Source organism: Lolium perenne, chromosome 2, assembly GCF_019359855.2.
Source record: "Lolium perenne isolate Kyuss_39 chromosome 2, Kyuss_2.0, whole genome shotgun sequence".
NCBI lineage: Eukaryota > Viridiplantae > Streptophyta > Magnoliopsida > Poales > Poaceae > Lolium > Lolium perenne.
In genome coordinates this window covers 175,719,642-175,742,010 of record NC_067245.2, presented here as the reverse complement: position 1 = coordinate 175,742,010, position 22,369 = coordinate 175,719,642, and the positions used below count along the sequence as shown (strand labels likewise).

The window sequence follows — 22,369 nt, the reverse complement described above, 5'->3', positions numbered from 1 at the left end:
ACCATCGCCGAGCGCCGGGTGCTGCCGCTCCAGATGCGCACCCACAAAATCGGGCACATGTCCGGCCGGTTCGATCCGAACCGGACGTCCAAGGCGGTGCTCACCAAGGCCCAGGTGGCCAGCCGGGTCAATAACATCACCAAGGCGAACCTGTCGGAAGACTGGAACTACGGGCTGGCGCCCCACGACAGGGACCATCCGCCGGAGCGGGTAAGCCTCGTGTCTTTGCCAATTTCCGGCTTGCGGCTGCGAGGCCGACTTCCTTTTTCTTCTGCCGACTTCCGGCTTGTTATTTGCTCATGCTTTTTCTCTCTTTCTAGCTCTTTGAGCGCCAGAACGCCGAGGACGGCGACCTGGCGACGAGGAGGTGGACGCCGGATCACGTCGATCCGGCTGACCAAGCAGGCGACCAGGCCGGCGACGATGACCTGCTATAGGCGCCTGATCTAGGCGGCCAGGGGGAGCACAATCCGCCCCCTTCACCAGAGCAGCAGGAGGAGGAGGAGCCGGCGACGTCCGCCACGGGGCCAATCCCCGCCGTGCCCCTTCGCACGAGGCCGCCCAGCACCACGGCGACTTCGGCGCCCAAGGGCACAAAGCGAGCCGGCTCCACCGCCGCCTGGGAGGCGAAGGCGAAGAAGCAGCGCCGGCAGCAGCCGAAGAAGGTTCCGGAGCAGGCCGGGTGAGTTCTCCTTCTTTTTCTTGTTTGATTCCTTTTCTTTCCTTACTTTTATGCTTATCTTTTCTCTGTTTATCCGGCTAGGGCCCCTATCAAGTTTGCCCAGGGCGGCGGCTCCCGGCAAGCTCCACGCGTTGTGTCGCCGCTTCCGCGCCAGAGGAGGGAGCAGACGCCGCAGCCTTCCTCGCGCGCACCTACGCCGCCGCCGCCTGCGGGTACTCCGCCTCCCGCAGGGGCACCTTCCTTTGCCGTGCCGCTGGCCTCGGCGCCGATCGCGGCACGCGGGCCGACCCGCCGCGGCAGCTGACGCTGGACGATATGTTCCCGCGCCGGACACGTCTTCTGGACCCAGCCGCTGGGGCCGGGCGGGGCATGCCGCCTTCAACCGGAGCCGGAGCCCGTGGGGCTGCTCCTGGAACCGGAGCCGGCAGGGCTGCGCCGCTGCGGCCGGAGCCGGCACCCGGCCCAGCGTGGTGGAGCTGGATGAGAGCCCGGAGGGGGCGCCCCAGGCGCCGGAGATGACTGCGCCGGCTGGGCCATCCGCTGCGCCCGGAGCGACGCCACCGCCGCAGCCGACGACAGAGGAGCCGGCCAGGCAGGAACTGGCGAGGGACGAGCCGGCGCGCATGGAGGGCGCCGACTCGCGTGCGCTGGTGAGGACGGAGACCCCATCGGCGTCGCCGCAGGGCCTGCATGTGGCCAAGGGCGCACTTCTTCTTCAGGTGCCGTCCGCCTCCGACTCCAGCCTCGGCTCGGCTGCCACCATGGAGCAGGCGTGGCTCCGCGCCGACTCCTACGAGGTGACCAGCCGGGAGGGGAACCCCGGCCAGGCGTCGGTGGAGATGTTCTTCTCCAGCCTGCAGGCCAACCTCAAGGCCAGGGCAGCCGAGGCCGCGGCTAATGTTGCCAAGGTGGAGGAAGCCGGCAAGGTAAGCTTCGTCCGTTTTTGATCTGATTATTATCCTGGTAGCCCTCCGAGGCATGGGCCGGCTGCTTGAAGCCGGCACGGGTTTCGCCTGTGCGACTGACTTTCTCTTTTCCTTAGGCTGTGATGGACCGGCGCACCACTCTGTATAATCGCGCCGTCACCCATTACCACAAGGCCAAGCTGGACCGGGCCGACTTGGCCCGCGAGCTGGAAGCCGCCAAGGGTAAGCTCTTGCTTCTTTCGACTCGATGTCTTATTTTCTTTTTAGTCTTGGTTGGCTGACATTTCTTTCCGGCCGCCTCGCAGTTGAAGCCGCCAAGGTCCCGCAGCTGGAGTCGGATCTCCGAGCCGCTCGCGCCCAGTGCGCCGAGAGCGAGGAGGCGGGCCGATCCGCCGCCGGCAAGCTCAAGCTGGCTGAGCAGGAGTTGACGCAGCTGCGCCTGCTGGAGCAGAACCATCTCGCCGAGCTCAACTCCCTCAGGACGGCGGAGAAGGAGAAGGTGGATGATCTGAGCCGGCGGCTGACGGAGGTGGAGAAGCAGCGGCTTGTGCTGCAGGAGGAGGTCACCGCTAAGTCCACGGAGCTGACGGCTACCGCCAAGCGCTGGACCGACGAGTTTAGCGCGCTTGATCGCGGCTTGGCGGGTGAGTGCATCTCTATGTTCCTTTCCCCTTTGCCGGCTTTCGGCTGTCGGCTGCCGGCTTTCGTTGGCAGTCGGCAGCAGAAACTTCTTTCTTCGCTATCGCCATCTTCGGGCTGGTGGCAGTCGGTTCTTGCCGGCTGCCGCCAGGCTTTTCCTTTTGGCTTAGGACTTCGAAAATTTGCATTTTTCAGCTTATTTCGGCTTTGATGGTTTCTGACTTGCTCCTTCTTGCAGCGGCCTTCCTGGAGACGCAGGACGCGGCTTTAGCAGCCGTTGGCGTCGCGCGCGACTCCAGGAGGCGGGAGACTGGCGAGGGCAGCTCAGAGTACTTCTCCATGGAGGACCACATGGCGTCCATGGCTGCCCGCATCGAGCCCATCACCAAACTCAGCTGGGAGCTTCGGAAGGCGGCTGAAGAGCTGGTGCCGATGCTGTGGCCTGAAGAGGCGGTGCCGCAAGATATCTCCGGCCTCATCTCCTCGATGGAGCGGGCGCCGGACCGCTTCCTCGACTGGAAGGAGTCGGCCACGCGCGCTGGTGCCGACATGGCGCTGTCCTTCGTCCTCTCCTGGTACAACGAGGTGGACCTGGGGCAGCTCCAGTTCCGGCGAGCCGGCGTGGAGGACAAGCTCCCAGCCGATCTCAAGGCCGCCCGCCTTGCCCGAGCCAGCGCCATCGCCGACTTCGTCGACAAGGGCGCCTTCGTCGCGGACCCGAACCCTCCTCCATCCGATGAAGATTACATGGACGATGAGGAGGCAGAGGACGCGCCCGAGGACGACCCGGCAGCCGGCTCCGCTGATGCCCCTCTGGCTTAGATTTCCTGCTTTTCAGTTGTTCTTTTGCCAAGACAATTTATTAAATCCCCGGGATGCCGGGTGCGCATGTATGAATATTATCGCCCTTTAATTATGTCACACTTTAATGTGTTGGTTATTCATTTGTGTGCCGAGTTGCTTTCTTTCGGCTCGTTCGCTTTTTCCCATCTGCCCCACTCTTTGGCTGTGCTCTTGCCGGTCATACGTCCGACTTGCGATCCGTCGCCGGATCAAGAGCGGGCCGCTGGGTGAGGCCGACAGTATTTCGGTCGAACGAACTGAATTCGGCAATCCGGCACTTATATAAAAAGTTGCAAGTCAACTCGCTCTTACTCTTTCCCTTAGTCGTTTTTCGCGTGCCGGCTTCCTAGGCCTTACTCCCGCCAGCCGGACAGCCGGGTTGCGGTCTGTAGCTGGATCGGAAGCCGGCTGTCGGAAACCGGATCACGTTACTGAGCCGACCGCGTGAGAGGGTTCAAGCCAATTGGCGAAACAAGGTAAAGTGCGCGAAAAACTTGTCGGAAACGGCTCTCTCGGCGCAAGCTTTTTCATAACTCACAAAAGGGATACAAGGGATACATACATTCCTGCTCTCATGTGTAAAATGGGCGGAGTAACCTGACATTCCAGGGACGTTTAGTCTCCTCGTCAGCCTTGTCCGGCTTGTTTTTCTTAGCCTCTTGGGCATCTATGAGATAGTAGGAATCATTGCCTACTGCCTTGCTCACGATGAAGGGACCCTCCCATGGGGATGACAGCTTATGCTGTCCGGCTGTCCGCTGGATCAGCCGGAGCACTAGGTCTCCTTCTCGGAATGCTAAGGGCTGGACCTTCCGGCTGTGATAGCGTCGGAGGCTTTGCTGGTAGATAGTAGATCTAGAAGCAGCCAGCAGCCGGGCCTCTTCGACCAGGTCAACTCCATCTTCGCGAGCTTCTTTGGCTTCGGCTTCTGTGTAGAGCTTGATCCTTGGCGCGTCGTGCTCGATATCAGTCGGCAGGACGGCTTCGGCCCCGTATACGAGGAAGAATGGTGTGAAGCCGACTGAGCGGTTTGTCGTTGTGCGCAGGCTCCACAGCACATTGGGCAACTCTTCAATCCAGCAGCCGGCTGTTCGCTCGAGCGGCTCCACCAGCCGGGGCCGGATGCCGGCTAGGACTAAGCCGTTAGCCTTTTCCACTTGTCCGTTGGACTCTGGGTGCGCCACAGAAGATAGGGCCATCCGGATCCCCATTTCCCCGCAATAGCGAGAGAAGATGCCTTGGGAGAAGTTGCTGCCATTGTCAGTGATGATGGTGTGGGGGTAGCCGAATCTTACAATGATTTCCTTGAGGAATGTGACGGCTGTGGACCCGTCCAGTTTCTTGATTGGCTTGGCTTCGATCCACTTGGTGAATTTGTCAATCATCACCAAGAGATGTGTCATGCCGCCTCGCGCCGTTCTGAATGGGCCTACCATATCCAAGCCCCATACGGCAAATGGCCATGTGATGGGGATGGTTTTCAAGGCGGAAGCCGGCTGGTGTCTCTGCTTTGCGAAGCGCTGACAGCCGTTGCACTTCTTCACCAACTCTTCTGCGTCTCTGAGCGCAGTCGGCCAGTAAAAACCGTGCCGGAAGGCTTTGGCCACTATGGCTCTGGATGAGGCGTGATGTCCGCACTCTCCTTGATGGATTTCCCGTAGGAGTTCAATCCCTTCAGCCGGCTCGACGCACCGCTGGAACACCCCACTTACGCTGCGTTTGTACAGCTGGTGGTTGATGATGGTATAGGCCTTGGCCCTTCTCTCAATCTGCCTGGCCTGGACTCTATCATCAGGCAGCACACCGTCGGTGAGGTAGGAGAGGAATTCTTGTGCCCATGAAGGTACACATCTTATCTCGAATACGCTGACCAACAGGGCCTCCTGCGTGGGAGCTTCCGGATTCGACTGTATGGTCGCCGGGTTCGGCTTGCTAGCCGGCGGGTTCGGCTTGCTAGCCCCCGAGTTTGGCGATGAAGCCCCCGGGTTGGACTGAGAAGTCCCCGGGTTCGGCGTGGTAGCCGGCGGGTTCGGCTTGTTAGCCCCCGACTTGGGCGATGAAGCCCCCGGGTTCGGCTGAGCAGCCCCCGGGTCAGCCGGCACGAATATTGAATCCGAGTCCGGTGACGGTATGATGGACGGCTTCTTGAGGACCGCCAAGGCGACACCCGGCGGAATGGCTTGCCGGGTTGAGCCAATCTTGGACAAGGCGTCAGCCGCCTCGTTGTTTACCCGTGGCACGTGGTGGAATTCGCAGCCGTCGAAGAAGCCGGATAACTGCTGGACATGGAAGCGGTATGAGGCCATGTTGGCGTCCTTCGCGTCCCAGTCGCCAGATGCTTGCTGTATGACCAAGTCGGAGTCGCCGAAGCAAAGTATGCGACGCACGCCAATCTCCTTGGCCAGCTTCAGCCCATGAATGAGCGCTTCATACTCCGCCACATTGTTGGATGCGGCGAAGTGGATCTGCAGGACGTAGTCCAGCCGGTCTCCCTTGGGAGAGGTGATGACGATGCCGGCTCCCAAACCATTGCGCATCTTCGAGCCGTCGAAGTGCATCTTCCAATGTGTGGAATCCAGCACAGGCGGCAGGTACTGCATCTCAGCCCAGTCGACGAAGAAGTCCGCGAGGATCTGCGACTTGATGGCTGTGCGTGGCTCGTAGAGGATGGTGTGGGCGGCTAGCTCCAGGGCCCACTTGGCAACCCGGCCGTTGGCATCCTTGCTGCCTATGATTTCCGCCAAGGGCGCTGTGGCAACCACCTTGATGGGGTGCTCTTGGAAGTAGTGCTTCAGCTTCTTGGCTGCCATGTAGACGCCGTAGGTGACCTTCTGGTAGTGGGGGTAGTTTTGCTTCGACTGGGAGAGCACTTCGCTAAGGTAGTAGACTGGGCGTTGGACCAGCTGCTCCCTGCCGGCTTCTTTGCGCTCCACCACCAGGACAACGCTAACCACTCGGTTGGTGGCTGCGATGTACAACAGCATCGGCTCCATTGAAGCCGGCGTTGCAAGGATTGGCGCGGTTGAAAGCACGCGCTTCAAGTCACGGAAAGCCTCATCCGCCTGCGGTGACCAGACGAATTTGTCCGCCTTCTTCATTAATTGATACAGGGGCAGTGCCTTCTCCCCCAGCCGGCTGACGAAGCGGCTCAAGGAAGCCAGGCAGCCAGCAAACTTCTGGACGTCCTTGAGGCACTGCGGCAGTTCCATCTTCTCCAGGGCACTGATCTTGTCCGGGTTGGCTTCGATCCCTCGCTGAGAGACGAGGTAGCCAAGGAGCTGGCCAGACGGCACACCGAATGTGCACTTGGCCGGGTTGAGCTTCATCCGGAATCTTCTCAGATTGGTGAAGGTTCCTCTCAGGTCATCAAGGAGGGTAGTCGTCTCCTTGGTCTTTACGACGACATCATCCACATATGCGTGAACGTTTCTGCCGATTTGATCCTGCAAGCATTTTTGCATGCACCTTTGGTAGGTGGCGCCTGCATTTTTCAAGCCGAACGGCATAGTCGTGTAGCAGTAAGCCCCATACGGGGTAATGAACGAAGTCTTTATTTGATCATCCGGATTCAAAGGAATCTGGTGGTAGCCTGAATAGGCATCTAGGAAAGACAACAGTTCACAGCCGGCAGTCAAGTCTATAACTTGATCTATGCGCGGCAGGGGGAAGGGGTCCTTCGGGCACGCCTTAATCAGGCTGGTGTAGTCGATACACATGCGCCAGGAGCCGTTCTTCTTCAAGACCAGGACCGGGTTCGCCAACCAGTCCGGGTGCAGCACTTCCATGATGAAGCCGGCAGCTAGGAGCCGGGCGATTTCTTCACCGATGGCCTTCCTTCGTTCTTCGGCGAAGCGCCTGAGAGGCTGCTTCACCGGCTTGGCTTCAGGCCGGACGTGGAGGCGGTGCTCAGCCAACTCCCTCGGCACACCCGGCATGTCTCTTGGAGTCCATGCGAAGATGTCCCGATTCTCACGGAGGAAGCTGGTGAGCTCGCTTTCCTATTTCTTGCTCAAGCCGGCACCGATGGTGACGAACTTGTCCGGCTGCGCCGGGTCCAGCAGGATCTTCTTGGTGTTGTCGGCCGGCTGGAAGTGAGTCGTCCCAGCCGGGTTGCCCGCAGCCGGCATGTCTGTCTGCGCGGCTTTGGCGAGGGCGACGGCGTCGTGGATGAGCTGCTTCTCAGTGGCGATGACCAGCGTCTGGGCCATCTTGGAGCTCTGCGTGGCGCAGTCCATGGAGCGGCGATAGTCGCCGGCTACGGTGATGACCCCCTTGGGGCCAGGCAGCTTCATCTTCAGGTACCCATAGTGGGGCACCGCCATGAACTTGGTCAGGGCCGGCCTGCCCAGGAGCGCGTGGTAGGGACTCACGAGGTCCACCACCTCGAACTCGATTCTCTCGGTGCGGAAGTGGTCCGGCTTCCCGAACATCACCTCCAGCGTGATCCGGCCGATCGGCTGGCAGCAATGGCCTGGCACGATGCCATGGAAAACGGTGGGGGTGGGGCGCAACTCGGCCTCCTGGATGCCCAGCTTGCGGGCGGTGTCGCGGTAGAGGATGTTGATGCTGCTGCCGCCGTCGATGAGGACGCGCGAAAAACGCACGCTGCGCCGGGTTGTGCCGATGGTGGGGTCGAGGACCATGGCGTAGCTGCCCGGCTTCGGCAGGACAGCCGGTGTATCGCGGCGATCAAAGGTGATGGCCTGCTCTGACCAGTTTAGGTACTGGGGGACCGGCGGTATGACCGCGTTGACCTCAAGGGAACGGCGCTCTTGGCTCGTCCTGTCCTCGGGCTCGGAGGTGAAGATGATGTAGGTGGCGTCTTCGGCCAGATATCGGCCGCCATGGTGCACTTGGTTAGCCTCGTGGTGCTCGAGGTTGGCGTTCTCTGCACCGGCTTGGCCACCCGGCCCGCCAGCTGGTGGGGGCGGGGGGGGAGGCGGGAGGGGTTCACCGCTTGTCAGCCGCTTCATGAAGTGGCAGTCGCGGGTGAGGTGGTTGGAGGGGTTCTTGCCGCTGTGGTACTTGCACGGCGAGTCGAGCATCTGCTCAAAGGTGTACTTCGGCTTCCACTGCCGGTCTTGCTTCTGGCGGCGGCTGCCGCCTGCCGCGTTGTCTGCCACGGCGGCTACGTGGGCGGAGCCGTACCGGCGGTCCGGCTGGTCGCTGTGACGCTTGCCGCGGTAGTTATCCCGCCGGCTGCCATGAGAGGCGCCGTCTGCCGGCTTGTGCTCAGCCGACTTGTGATGGTCCCGCTTGGAGGGAGCCGGTCCGGGTCAGCCGGCGCCTTGCCGGCTTCTTCATCCAGCGCGAATTATTCCGCGATGGCCATCAAGGCGGCCATCGACTTGGGGTCACTGCGGCGCAGCTTGTGCCACAGCATGGTGTTTGGCCGGCAGCCTCCCATGAAGAAGCTGATGGCCTGGATCTCGTGCACGCCCTCGCAGGAGTTGCGCATCTCGCACCAGCGCGTCAGGTACGCGCGATCCGTCTCGTCCGGGCCCTGCTTGCACATCTCCAGCTGCTGAGGGCGACCCGGCCGGCGGTAGGTGCCGGTGAAGTTGCTGACGAAGGCCTCTTCGAAATCCAGCCAGCCGTTAATGCTGCCGGCTGGCAGGTTGTTGAGCCAGGTGCGGGCGGAGCCGACTAGCATCAGGGGGGAGTAGCGTACCGCCCACCGCTTGTTGCCCCGCGAGATGCCGACTGCGGTGGAGTAGTCCAGCAGCCAGTCCTCCGGCTTGGCGGTGCCGTCGTACTTGGGCGTGTCGCGGGGGAGCTGGAAGCCGTCGAGCACGGGCTCATTGGCGATGCGGGGCCCGAAGCACTTGGGGCAAGCCAGCGCCTCCTCTTCCGCGATGCGGGATTCGACCAGCCGGTCGAGGCGGTCTCTGGCGTCGGTGGGCTCGATGCGGGGGCCCAGCCGGGAACGTGCCGGCTGGCGTGTGCCGGCTGCTTCTGGAGCCGGCCGGTGCTGGCGGCGGGGCTCGGAGTCTTGCTCCTGGTATCGGCTTGGTGGAGGCCGGCTGCGGCTGCTGCCGCTCGGCTGGTGGCTCGGCCGGCCCGAACTTGCGTGCGTGGCCCGGGAATCATGGCGCCGGCTTGGTGCTGGGGAGGCGGACTCGGCCGTGTCCCTGGCGCCTTCCCTGTCGTTGCCTGCGGCGCCACGAACGTGAGAAGCTCTGGGGGCATTGACATACCTGGGGTCGGCGATCTGCTTGTTGGCTGCGTTGAGCAGCTCAGTCACCCGCAGTGCGGCGGCGTAACTCTTCGCCTTCAAGGCGGTTCAGCTCTTCTGCGGCGGCACGCCGCGCGCATGTTCTTGTCGGGGGTGTTGTAGACGGGCAGCTCTGCGGACGGAGCCGGCGAAGGAGCGCCGTCGCGGGCGATCTCGGCGCCAAGGTCGCGGCCCCTGCGGCGGACGTGACCGGCTCGGCTTGGCTCGTCGCCGCCTGGAGTGAGGCCGTGGGCGCGGTTGTACTCGCGCTGGGTGATCTCCATCGGCGCTTAGCAGCAGCCAGATTCTTCGGTTTGCTTGAGGAGGAGCTGGCGGTGCGCCTCCAAATTCGCCTCGATAGCGGTGGGGTCTCCGCCAGGCGTGAGCGGCGTGCTCAGCTTTGCCCGGACTTCGTCCAGCCGGGACGGTGGCGGTGGCGGCCTGGCGCCTGAGCCGGAGGCGTTGGGGTTGATGTTGCGCTCCAGGCCGGGGCCACGGGTGCGCGGGTTCTTGACGGGGGGCTCCTCGCCAGCCATCATGACTTGCACGACGGCGGGGCTGGCGGGAGCGCTGCTGCCGGCTCGCGGAGGAGGGCTAGCGCAGCGCAGCACCTGCCGCGGGTAGCACGGCGGCGCGACGGTGACGACGTAGACGTCGTGGCCGCCGAAGGAGATGACGCTGCCGCCGGCTGGGAAGGGCCGGTCAGCGAAGCAGCCAGCGTTGTCGCTGACGCAGTCGAGGGAGCCGAATCTCCAGATCAAGCCTGAAGCGACTCGCTCGCCGGTGGTGATGGTGAGGCCCGTCCGGATGAAGACACCGGCCGAGGATGCTGAAGGCCCCACGGTGGGCGCCAAATGTCGTGGTATCGTCACGGCATATGCCATAGGGTGGCTAATCGAAGTGGTTCCTGAGGGATCTCACGGCGGTATCCGGATGCGGGTATGGGCACGAGCGACACGGCGACGTACCCAGGTTCGAGGCCCTCCGATGGAGGTAAAACCTCTACTCCTGCTATGAGTGTATATGATGATCACACAATACAACGGTGCTCCTAGAGCTGTGTCCGGCTGCTCCTGAGAGGCTAAGGGAGACGATGGTCTCTCTCACAGGGCAGCTCTGTAGGTGGGAGGAAGCAATAAATGATCGATCCCCTGCACGAGAGGGGGTAGTGCGGCTTATATAGGCGCCGGCACTTTACATATAAGACCCTATAGTTTACTGGCCGGCTTGGCCGGCTCCGGCTTCCGCTCCTTCCCGAGGCGGTGACGTCAGGAGCCGTTGAGGCATCGTGGCCTGTCCCATCCGGTCGCCTGCGGTCAGCGGTATGGAGAGGAGGTGTCCCTGTCGCCGTCAGCCACTGTAGCCAGTACGGATTGTCGTAAGCTCCGACGGCCTGTCCGGCGTGTGGCACTATTGCTCCACAGTGCCCCGCGCTTTACGGAAGATGGAGTCAGCGTGGACTTTAGGAACCCGGACCACCAACCCGGTTCCTTCCAGTGCAAGACTCGCCAGCCTCGAGTCGGTCTGAGGTACAAACCCCAGTCGGATATGGCTTGTAGAAGCCGGCCTAGCTACAGCATTGGTGGCCGTAGCCAGGCCGACTAGGACCTAGAGCCAGCCGGCTTCCGGACCAGCCGGCCACGGCGCCAGCCGGCTGCTCCTCAGCCGGCCTTTGCCGCGAGCCGGCCAGCGGCCAGCCGGCTGCTCCGCGTCCATTGCCCTATCCGGGGTCTTCCCCCCGACAGTGATGTTTGTCCCATTGCTCCCAGGCATTTTTAGCTTGAGGTGTATGCGTAGTGAGGTACAGCCATGAGGTATGTATAGCGTGGTACTGTGATTCCCAGTTTACGACTTCAAACTCGATCTTTTCCTTCCTGAAGTTGTCGGGTTTGCCAAAGACGACGTTCAAGTAAATTTTGCCTAGGGAGTATGATACGTCCAATTTGCATCACTATTTTATATCATAATTTGCTGTTATTCATTGATATATTTCATATTTGGACATAATACTTATGTTATTTCATCTATTTTGCATGTTTCATGATTATTGGAGGATCGAGCACCGGAGCCAGGATTCTGCTGGAAAAAGCGCCGTCAGAATGCAATATTTCGGAAGATCAACAGTTGAAGGAAATTATATGAAAAACCTTATTTTTCCAGAAGATGAAGTGAGCCAGAAGGGGGAGCTGAGGGGACCCGAGGTGGGCCCACCCCATAGGCCGGCGCGGCCCAAGGCCTGGCCGCGCCGCCCTGTGAGGAGGGGGCCCACAGCCCCCTCTCGCCTCCTTTTCTTCGCGTACGCCTTCGTCCCGAAAACCTAAGCTCCAGAGGGTACCTCGCGAAGAGTTACAGCCGCCTCTGCGGGGCGGAGAACACCATAGAGAAAAGAGCTCTCCGGCGGGCTGAGATCCGCCGGGGAAATTCCCTCCCGGAGGGGGAAATCAACGCCATCGTCACCACCATCAAGTTGGACATCATCTCCATCACCATCATCATCATCTTCATCATCATCACTGCCGTCTCCACCGCTGCACATCGTCACCGCTGTAGCAATTTGGGTTTGATCTTGATTGTTTGATAGGGGAAACTCTCCCGGTATTGATTTCTACTTGTTATTGACGCTATTGAGTGAAACCGTTGAACCAAGGTTTATGTTCAGATTGTTATTCATCATCATATCACCTCTGATCATGTTCCATATGATGTCTCGTGAGTAGTTCATTTAGTTCTTGAGGACATGGGTGAAGTCTAAATGTTAGTAGTGAAGTATGGTTGAGTAATATTCAATGTTATGATATTTAAGTTGTGGTGTTATTCTTCTAGTGGTGTCGTGTGAACGTCGACTACACGACACTTCACCTTTATGGGCCTAGGGGAATGCATCTTGTACTCGTTTGCCAATTGCGGGGTTGCCGGAGTGACAGAAACCTAAGCCCCCGTTGGTATATCGATGCAGGAGGGATAGCAGGATCTCAGAGTTTAAGGCTGTGGTTAGATTTATCTTAATTACTTTCTTGTAGTTGCGGATGCTTGCAAGGGGTATAATCACAAGTATGTATTAGTCCTAGGAAGGGCGGTACATTAGCACAGGTTCACCCACACAACACTTATCAAAACAATGAAGATTAATTAGCCGTATGTAGCAAAAGCACTAGACTAAAATCCCATGTGTCCTCGAGAACGTTTGGTCATTATAAGTAAACAAACGGGCTTGTCCTTTGTGCTAAAAAGGATTGGGCCACTCGCTGCAATTGTTACTCTCGCACTTTACTTACTCGTACTTTATTCATCTGTTACATCAAAACCCCCTGAATACTTGTCTGTGAGCATTTACAGTGAATCCTTCATCGAAACTGCTTGTCAACACCTTCTGCTCCTCGTTGGGATCGACATTCTTACTTATCGAAGATACTACGATACACCCCCTATACTTGTGGGTCATCAAGACTATTTTCTGGCGCCGTTGCCGGGGAGTGAAGCGCTATTGGTAAGTGGAATTGGTAAGGGAAACTTCTACTGTTTGTGCTGATTTCATTTCTGCCTGCTGCCATAATTCATTATGGAGAGATCTTCTCTTGAGTTTTTATTTGGAAAATCTGCTACTACTGCAAAGGTAGTGGATGAGGCGCCAGGTGAGGAAGAGATACCATACAAAATACCTATGAAAATTATTGAACGTGTAGTGGATAACCGTTATACAGGGGATGGAACTGTCCACCCTGGAGATCATTTACTGTTTTTACATGAATTATGCGGTTTATTCAAGTGTGCAGGTATTGCTATGGATGAAGTGAGGAAGAAACTATTCTCTATATCGCTGTCTGGTAAAGCGGCGCATTGGTATAAATTACTGGATAATGGGGATTCTCTTGAATGGAATGATATTGTGCCCCGGTTTTATTCTAAGTTCTATCCTCCAAGTGAAATTCACAAGGATCGGAACCGCATATATAATTTTTGGCCTCATGATGGAGAGAGTATTGCCCAAGCGTGGGGGAGATTGAAGTCTTTAATGCTCAAATGCCCCATTCATGAGCTTCCTGGTAATGTTATTATTGATAATTTCTATGCACGACTTTCTTTTGAAGACAAGACCTTGCTGGATACTTCTTGTTCTGGATCATTCACGCGCAGCAAAGAAGAGTTTAAAAGGGACCTTCTCAATCGGATCCAGGAAAATACTGAAGGATGGGAGAACGACAAAGATAGAGAATCAGGTATAAATTATGATTATAAATGCATTGAAGCTTTTATGGATACTGATAAATTTCGTAATATGAGTGCTACTTATGGTCTTGATTCTCAAGTTGCTACAAATCTTTATAAAGCTTTTGCCTCTCATTATGAATTGCCTAAGAAGAATTTTGATAAGTATCATGAACCGTATAAAGATAAAATTGATTCATCTATTAATAAATGTGTTGTAGTTGAAACTGTTGATCATGTTATTCCTGAAGCTTATATTGAAAAAACTCCTTTCCCTGCTAAAATGAAGGAGTACTCTGTTATAAATACTGCGGTTCATAAAAGTGAAAAGAAACCTATAGAACCTGAAGAACAAATAAAAGTTGAACCAGCTGTTGCAATAGTTAAAGATCCTGTGACTGAAAATGTGGAGGATGGTCATATTATTTTCTGTGAAGATGCCTCTAATATTGTTTCACATCCTAATAAGTCCAAGCAAGCTAGTGTTCCTATGCTATCTGTTAGAATTGGTGATCATTATTATTATGGTTTATGTGATATTGGTGCAAGTATTAGTGCTATTCCTTATGAGCTTTACACGGAGATTATGCACGAAATTGGTTCTTGTGAACTTGAAGATATTGATGTGGTTATTCGGCTGGCTAATAGAGAAACTATTTCTCCAATTGGTATTGTTCGAGATGTGGAAGTTCTATGCGGTAAGATTAAATATCCTGCTGACTTTTTGGTACTTGGTTCTGCTGCTAGTAAATATTGACCTATCATTTTTGGTAGACCTTTTCTAAATACTTGTGGAGCTATTATAGATTGCAAGAAAGAGAAAATTTTGACTAAATTTGCTGGTGAATCATATGAGTTTAACTTCTCTAAATTTACCAAAACTCCTTATAAAGCTGATTTGCCTAATAATGATTTTAAAGTTGAACAGTGTGCATCTATTGTTCTTGCTCCTAACAATCCTTTGCAGCAACATTTGGAGAATAGTGAGAGTGAAGTTTTTAGGGAAGAAAGAGATGAGCTTGATGAAATTTTCCTTCGTCAACCTATTCTTAAGCATGATTTACCGGTGGAAGATCTGGGTACAACACCACCACCAAAGGAAGATCCTGTCTTTGATTTAAAACCATTGCCTGATAATCTTAAATATGCTCATATTGATGATAAGAAAATATATCCTGTTATTATTAGTTCTAAGCATTCAGAGTTTGAAGAAGAAAGGCTATTGGAAATACTGAAGAAGCACCGAGGAGCTATTGGCTACACTCTTGATGACTTGAAGGGGATTTCTCCCTCTATTTGCCAACACGCCATTAATATGGAAGATGATGCGAAGCCTGTTGTTGAACCTCAGCATCGTCTAATTCCTAAGATGAAGGATGTGGTAAGAAATGAGGTATTAAGACTTCTCGAAGCTGGTATTATATATCCTATTGCTGATAGTAGATGGGTTAGTCCTGTGCATTGTGTCCCTAAGAAAGGAGGAATGACTGTTGTGCCTAATGATAATGATGAGCTCATACCTCAAAGAGTAGTTGTAGGGTATAGAATGTGCATTGATTATCGAAAAGTTAATAAGGTTACTAAAAAAGATCATTACCCTTTGCCTTTTATTGATCAAATGTTAGAAAGGTTATCTAAAAATACTCACTTTTGCTTTCTTGATGGTTATTCTGGGTTTTCACAAATTGCTGTTAAAACTAAGGATCAAGAGAAAACCACTTTCACTTGTCCCTATGGAACTTATGCTTATAGACGTATGCCTTTTGGTTTATGTAATGCTCCTGGTACTTTTCAAAGATGCATGTCTGCTATTTTTCATGGCTTTTGCGAGAGTATTGTAGAGGTATTCATGGACGATTTTTCTGTCTATGGAAATTCTTTTGATGATTGCTTGCGGAACCTCGATAAAGTTTTGCAGAGATGTGAAGAAACTAACCTTGTTCTTAATTGGGAGAATGCCACTTTATGGTTAATGAAGGAATTGTATTGGGACATAAAATTTCCGAGAGAGGTATTGAAGTTGATAGAGCTAAAGTTGAAGCAATTGAGAAGATGCCCTATCCTAGGGATGTTAAAGGTATTCGTAGTGTTCTTGGTCATGCTGGGTTTTATAGGAGGTTTATTAAAGACTTCTCCAAGATTTCAAAGCCTCTTACTAATCTTCTTCAAAAAGATGTACCTTTTGTTTTTGATGATGATTGTAGGAAGCTTTTGAAACTCTAAAGAAAGCCTTAAAAACTGCTCCTATAGTTGAACCTCCTGATTGGAACTTACCATTTGAAATTATGTGTGATGCTAGTGATTTTGCTGTAGGCGCTGTTCTTGGACAGCGAGTAAATAAAAAAATGAATGTTATTAATTATGCTAGTAAAACTCTTGATGCTGCTCAAAGAAATTATGCTACTACTGAAAAAGAATTATTAGCTGTAGTCTTTGCTTGTGATAAGTTTAGATCTTATATTGTTGATTCAAAAGTTACTATACATACTGATCATGCTACAATTAGATACCTTATGCAAAAGAAAGATGCTAAGCCAAGGCTTATTAGATGGGTACTTCTGTTGCAAGAATTTGATTTACATATTGTAGACAGGAAAGGTGTTGATAATCCTGTTGCTGATAATTTGTCTAGATTGGAAAATATTGCTTATGATCCTGTTCCTGTTAATGATAGTTTTCCAAATGAACAATTGGCTGTAATAAAGGTGAGCTCGCGAGATAGTCCTTGGTATGCTGATTATGCTAACTTTATTGTTTCCAAGTACTTGCCTCCAACCTTTTCAGCTCAGCAAGGGAGGAAATTCTTTTACGACTTGAGGCATTATTTCTGGATGACCCACACTTATATAAAGAAGGAGTGGATGGTATTCTGCGAAGATGTGTTCCCGAATATGAACAACAAGAGATATTGAGTAAATTTCATGGTAGTGCTTATGGAGGACATCACGCCGGAGATAGAACCGCGCAAAAGGTTCTACAATTAGGTTTTTATTGGCCGACTCTCTTCGAAGATGCAAGGAAGTTTATCTTATCCTGTGATGAATGTCAAAGGGTTGGTAATATCTCTAGACGCAATGAAATGCCTATGAATTATACTCTTGTTATTGAACCGTTCGATTGTTGGGGATTTGACTTCATGGGACCTTTTCCCTCTTCAGAAGGTAACACTCATATACTTGTTGCTGTTGATTATGTTACTAAATGGGTGGAAGCCATACCTACAAAAAGTGCTGATGGTGAGACCTCTTTAAGAATGCTTTTAGATATTATTTTTCCTAGATTTGGAGTTCCTAGATATATTATGACTAATGGAGGTTCTCATTTTATTCATGGTGGTTTTATAAAAACTCTTGCTAAATATGGTATTAATCATAGAATTGATTCCGCTTATCATCCTCAAACTAGTGGGCAAGTAGAATTATCAAATAGAGAGATTAAATGTATCTTGGAAAAGACTGTTAATAAAACTAGAAAGAATTGGGCTAGTAAATTGAAGGATGCACTATGGGCTTATAGAACTGCTTATAAAAATCCCATGGGAATGTCACCTTATAAAATGGTTTATGGAAAAGCTTGTCATTTACCTTTAGAACTAGAGCACAAAGCTTATTGGGCCGTTAGAGAATTAAATAAAGATCCTAAACTTGCCGGTAATAAGAGGTTGCTGCAATTGAGTTCTCTAGATGAATGGAGAAGTGAAGCTTATGAAAGTGCTAAACTCTTTAAATAGAAAGTTAAAAAATGGCATGATAGAAGGATTATCAAAAGAGAATTTAATATTGGGGATAAAGTCCTATTGTATCGGTCTCGTCTCAGATTCTTTGCAGGGAAATTACTCTCGAAATGGGAAGGACCATATGTTGTTGAGGAGGTGTATCGTTCAGGAGCAATTAAAATTAGCTCTGTCCAAGGCAATGCTACACAAGTGGTGAATGGACAAAGACTCAAGCATTATATCTCAGGTGATTCTTATAATGTAGATGTTGATATTATTCGAGTGGAAACACCGGAGGCCTTCATCAAAGGACAAATTGACAGTCCGCCAGAACTCGACTTTGAATAGGTAACAGTACTGGTAATAAAAAGTTCGCAAATTACTTTCCGAACAATGTTTTTGCTGTTTTTGGAAAATATGAAAAATTACGAGATCGAAACGGAGTGGAGGAGACGCACGAGGGCGTGCCCCCATAGGCCGGCGCGGGCCCCAGCCAGGCCGCGCCGCCCTATGAGCTGGCCGCCTTGTCGCCTCTTTCCGACTCTGGTTCGACCTGGTACTTTCCTTTTGTCGTGAAAATTTTTGCTATATAATCCCCCAGACCCCTGGAGGTGCGTATATCGTTTTCTCGACGTGTTTTGTTTCGAGCTGTTTCTGCCAGGATCTGTTTTCAGTCTAGAAGCACCATGGTCTCCAAGAACAAGGGCAAGGAACTTTTGGATGAAGATATTCAAGATCCCGAGTGGAAAGAGGTGGATAAGAGCGTCAAGGAAGAGGATGAAGAAGAGGTCGAGGAAGACTCGCACGCACACCCGCGTGCTACCATCGCAAGCATCAAGGTGGTGGATAACCCTTTTAGTGTAAACAAGAGCGCAAGAATTCGCACCGGAGGAAGGGTTCCACGTCATTACCTAGCTCCGAAGACATCTTTCTCAGGCACTCACCATCCCTTCCGCAATCTAATTTTCAATGGTCAAATTGAAAGGACTCCCAGGGCAGCATTGCCCAGCAATTGGGATATAGATCGTTCTAACACTGCAGGAAGGATGAAGCCTGAGGGTGAAGAGTGGGGAAATAACTCCAAGAGTTGGGACTCGCCGTCGGACATACTTCTTAACCGCGTCGAGCACAATTCGGAGATGATTCGCAACCTCACGTACAAGATTGATGAGCTTCAGGAGCTTGTTGAGAAGCTTGTCAGGAATTCATCACCACCATCGCCGAAGGAGTAATTCATCATCGGTATTGGCATCCCCTTGGTTTGTTCCAAGCTTGGGGGAGTGCCGCGGTATCACATCATCACTACCTTTTTACTTTTACTGTCAAGTAGTGTCATATCATGAGTAGGGAAGTTATCATATAAGATGGGTTATCGTTATGGAATATTAACGAGAAGTCTTATCATTTACATATTGCACATCTTATTTTAGTTTGCAATCTCTATTATATGATTTATCTTGTTTTTAGTATTGGTATCACTTTGGGAGCACTGAATAAATCTATTTGGTTTTGGCAAACTTAGCATTGGTCAATAGCAACAACACTTTGAGGTTTAATCAGAAAAGAGAAATACATGTAGTTGTTTCATTATTTTTCTTTCTTGTTAGCTCATAGCTTATTATTCTGAAGTTAAAACTGTTTGTGCTTACAAGAAAGATGCATGATTGTTTCTATCACATGTATATTTGTTTGTTTCCCTCGACTCTTATGCTTGCTAATTAACCTTGCTAGCCAAAGACCTGTACTGAGAGGGAATACTTCTCGTGCATCCAAACCTTAACCCAAACCTATGCCATTTGTGTCCACCATATCTACCTACTACATGGTATTTCCTGCCATTCCAAGTAAATACTTCGTGTGCTACCTTTAAATAATTCAAAATTTACTATCTCTTATTTGTGTCAATGTTTTATAGCTCATGAGGAAGTACATGGTATTTCCTGCCATTCCAATGTTTTATAATTCACCAATGGACTAGTGGCTTCATCCACTTATCCAATAATTTTGCAAAAAGAGCTGGCAATGGGATTCCCAGTCCCAAATTAATTAACCTAAATAGACACTCATCCATGGTATGTGATTGATGGACGGCACTCGAAGGATTCGGTTAGCCATGGCTTGTGTAAGCAAAGGTTGGGGGGAGTGTCATCATAATAAAACTAAAATAAAAAGGCACTCCTTCATGGTATGAGATTGTTGGCAGGCACCCGAGGATTCGGTTAGCCATGGTTTGTGAAAGAAAGGTTGGAAGGAGTGCCACACAAAAATAAATGGGAGCTGCTCTTTGAAGGTTTGTCTGGCAAGGGGGTTAGAGTACCCGCTACCAGTCGTTGACAACAACAAACACCTCTCAAAATGTTACTTTTATTCTCTTTATATGATTTCAAAACTGAAAAAGCTCTAGCACATGATTTAATCCCTGCTTCCCTCTGCGAAGGGCCTGTCTTTTACTTTATGTTGAGTCAGTAAACCTATTTCCCTCCATCTCAAGCAAGCATTTGAGTAGTTGTGATCAAACCATTATATTGTGATTTGCTTCATCATGTCTTTTATTCTTCCTTGTTTAGTACAAGTTTTATCTAAATGAATATAGCTTTGTAAAGTTATCAATGATCATGAGGAGACTATTATGATTGAGTATGCAAGTTGTGCCATATAAACTTTAACACGAGAGCGCTGCTCGATAAGATAAGTATAACCTGTTAATTGTTCTCTGACCAAGAACGAAGTTTGCCATCACCAACTATGATTTCTTATGCACCTTTATTTGTGATTACCTTATACTTGTTTCAAGTTGAATTATATGAGGGAGTTGTTTACTAGAATATCTTGTGTGAATGAATATGATGCTTCTTGTCCGTATTTTATTTATCGACTCTTCACTCCATAAACATGTGGTCCTGTTTACCGAGTTCAGTCTCGCTTGGGGACAAGCGAAGTCTAAGCTTGGGGGGAGTTGATACGTCCAATTTGCATCACTATTTTATATCATAATTTGCTGTTATTCATTGATATATTTCATATTTGGACATAATACTTATGTTATTTCATCTATTTTGCATGTCTCATGATTATTGGAGGATCGAGCACCGGAGCCAGGATTCTGCTGGAAAAAGCGCCGTCAGAATGCAATATTTCGGAAGATCAACAGTTGAAGGAAATTATACAAAAAACCTTATTTTTCCAGAAGATGAAGTGAGCCAGAAGGGGGAGCTGAGGGGACCCGAGGTGGGCCCACCCCATAGGCCGGCGCGGCCCAAGGCCTGGCCGCGCCGCCCTGTGAGGAGGGGGCCCACAGCCCCCTCTCGCCTCCTTTTCTTCGCGTACGCCTTCGTCCCGAAAACCTAAGCTCCAGAGGGTACCTCGCGAAGAGTTACAGCCGCCTCTGCGGGGCGGATAACACCAGAGAGAAAAGAGCTCTCCGGCGGGCTGAGATCCGCCGGGGAAATTCCCTCCCGGAGGGGAAAATCGACGCCATCGTCACCACCATCAAGTTGGACATCATCTCCATCACCATCATCATCATCTTCATCATCATCACCGCCGTCTCCACCGCTGCACATCGTCACCGCTGTAGCAATTTGGGTTTGATCTTGATTGTTTGATAGGGGAAACTCTCCCGGTATTGATTTCTACTTGTTATTGATGCTATTGAGTGAAACCGTTGAATCAAGGTTTATGTTCAGATTGTTATTCATCATCATATCACCTCTGATCATGTTCCATATGATGTCTCGTGAGTAGTTCGTTTAGTTCTTGAGGACATGGGTGAAGTCTAAATGTTAGTAGTGAAGTATGGTTGAGTAATATTCAATGTTATGATATTTAAGTTGTGGTGTTATTCTTCTAGTGGTGTCGTGTGAACGTCGACTACACGACACTTCACCTTTATGGGCCTAGGGGAATGCATCTTGTACTCGTTTCCCAATTGCGGGGTTGCCGGAGTGACAGAAACCTAAGCCCCCGTTGGTATATCGATGCAGGAGGGATAGCAGGATCTCAGAGTTTAAGGCTGTGGTTAGATTTATCTTAATTACTTTCTTGTAGTTGCAGATGCATGCAAGGGGTATAATCACAAGTATGTATTAGTCCTAGGAAGGGCGGTACATTAGCACAGGTTCACCCTCACAACACTTATCAAAATAATGAAGATTAATTAGCCGTATGTAGCGAAAGCACTAGACTAAAATCCCGTGTGTCCTCGAGAACGTTTGGTCATTATAAGTAAACAAACCGGCTTGTCCTTTGTGCTAAAAAGGATTGGGCCACTCGCTGCAATTGTTACTCTCGCACTTTACTTACTCGTACTTTATTCATCTGTTACATCAAAACCCCCTGAATACTTGTCTGTGAGCATTTACAGTGAATCCTTCATCGAAACTGCTTGTCAACACCTTCTGCTCCTCGTTGGGATCGACATTCTTACTTATCGAAGATACTACGATAAACCCCCTATACTTGTGGGTCATCAGAGTACGCCGGTGAAGTGGGGAGAATCCCATGAAAACAGGTGTCAGTATCTTCTAGCATTCTCATGGTGATCCCCATACTTTTGATTGTGTCGACGAATATCAGGTTTAGTCCGTTTCCACCATCCATGAAGACTTTGCTCATCTTGAACCCCCGATTTGCGCCTCGACTACTAAGGCAGCGTGTCCTGGTTTTGGTATGGTCATCGGGTGATCTGCTCGGCTGAATGTAATGTTCTGAGACGACCACTCAACATACTCAGGGATGTTCACCATGATACTTTCTGCCACATTGATTTCTCGGGTGAGCTTCTTCATTTCTCTTCTTGAAACACCTGTCCTGTGGATCATGCTCATCTGCCCACGTGGTTGTGGAAACGTGTCATTGGGTTTGTGAGGCTGAGCCTGCTGGACCTGGTGCTGCGGTGGGGGTGGTGGTGGTGGTGGCTGTTGCTGCTGCTGGATGAGTTTCTGCATTTCAATGAACTGCCTACAATCTCTGAGCAGGTGGCTTGACTTCGTTTTGTTGTATGAATGCAAGTAGCAAGGAGCGTTTATCTGTTCGGCGAAGGGTAGCTCGGGAGTCCTCTGTGGTCGTGGTTTGTTGTTGCCGCGATTTCCAAAGTTGTTCCGATTGCCGTCCTGCCGATCGTCTCGTCTGTCGTCGTACCGATC

At 51.5% G+C, this 22,369-nt stretch overlaps 1 protein-coding gene across 1 annotated transcript; it reads left to right on the top strand.

Annotated features, from left to right (window-relative positions):
- Positions 1–466: 466 nt before the first annotated feature.
- On the top strand, positions 467–22,210 carry LOC127328939 (uncharacterized). The gene is made up of 6 exons (XM_071825526.1): positions 467–682; positions 764–1,608; positions 1,725–1,830; positions 1,914–2,252; positions 2,486–2,955; positions 22,202–22,210. Exons 2-6 carry the CDS (start codon positions 1,198–1,200, stop codon positions 22,208–22,210), a joined length of 1,335 nt encoding a protein of 444 aa, XP_071681627.1. The 5' UTR covers positions 467–682; positions 764–1,197.
- Positions 22,211–22,369: the final 159 nt, after the last annotated feature.

Bases quoted from the DNA above. Each gene is read 5' to 3' on its own strand.
- LOC127328939 (XM_071825526.1), top strand. From the start codon at position 1,198: ATGACTGCGCCGGCTGGGCCATCCGCTGCGCCCGGAGCGACGCCACCG. The intron at 1,609-1,724 runs GTAAGCTTCGTC...TCTTTTCCTTAG, and splicing joins AGGTGGAGGAAGCCGGCAAG to GCTGTGATGGACCGGCGCAC. The intron at 1,831-1,913 runs GTAAGCTCTTGC...GCCGCCTCGCAG, and splicing joins CGAGCTGGAAGCCGCCAAGG to TTGAAGCCGCCAAGGTCCCG.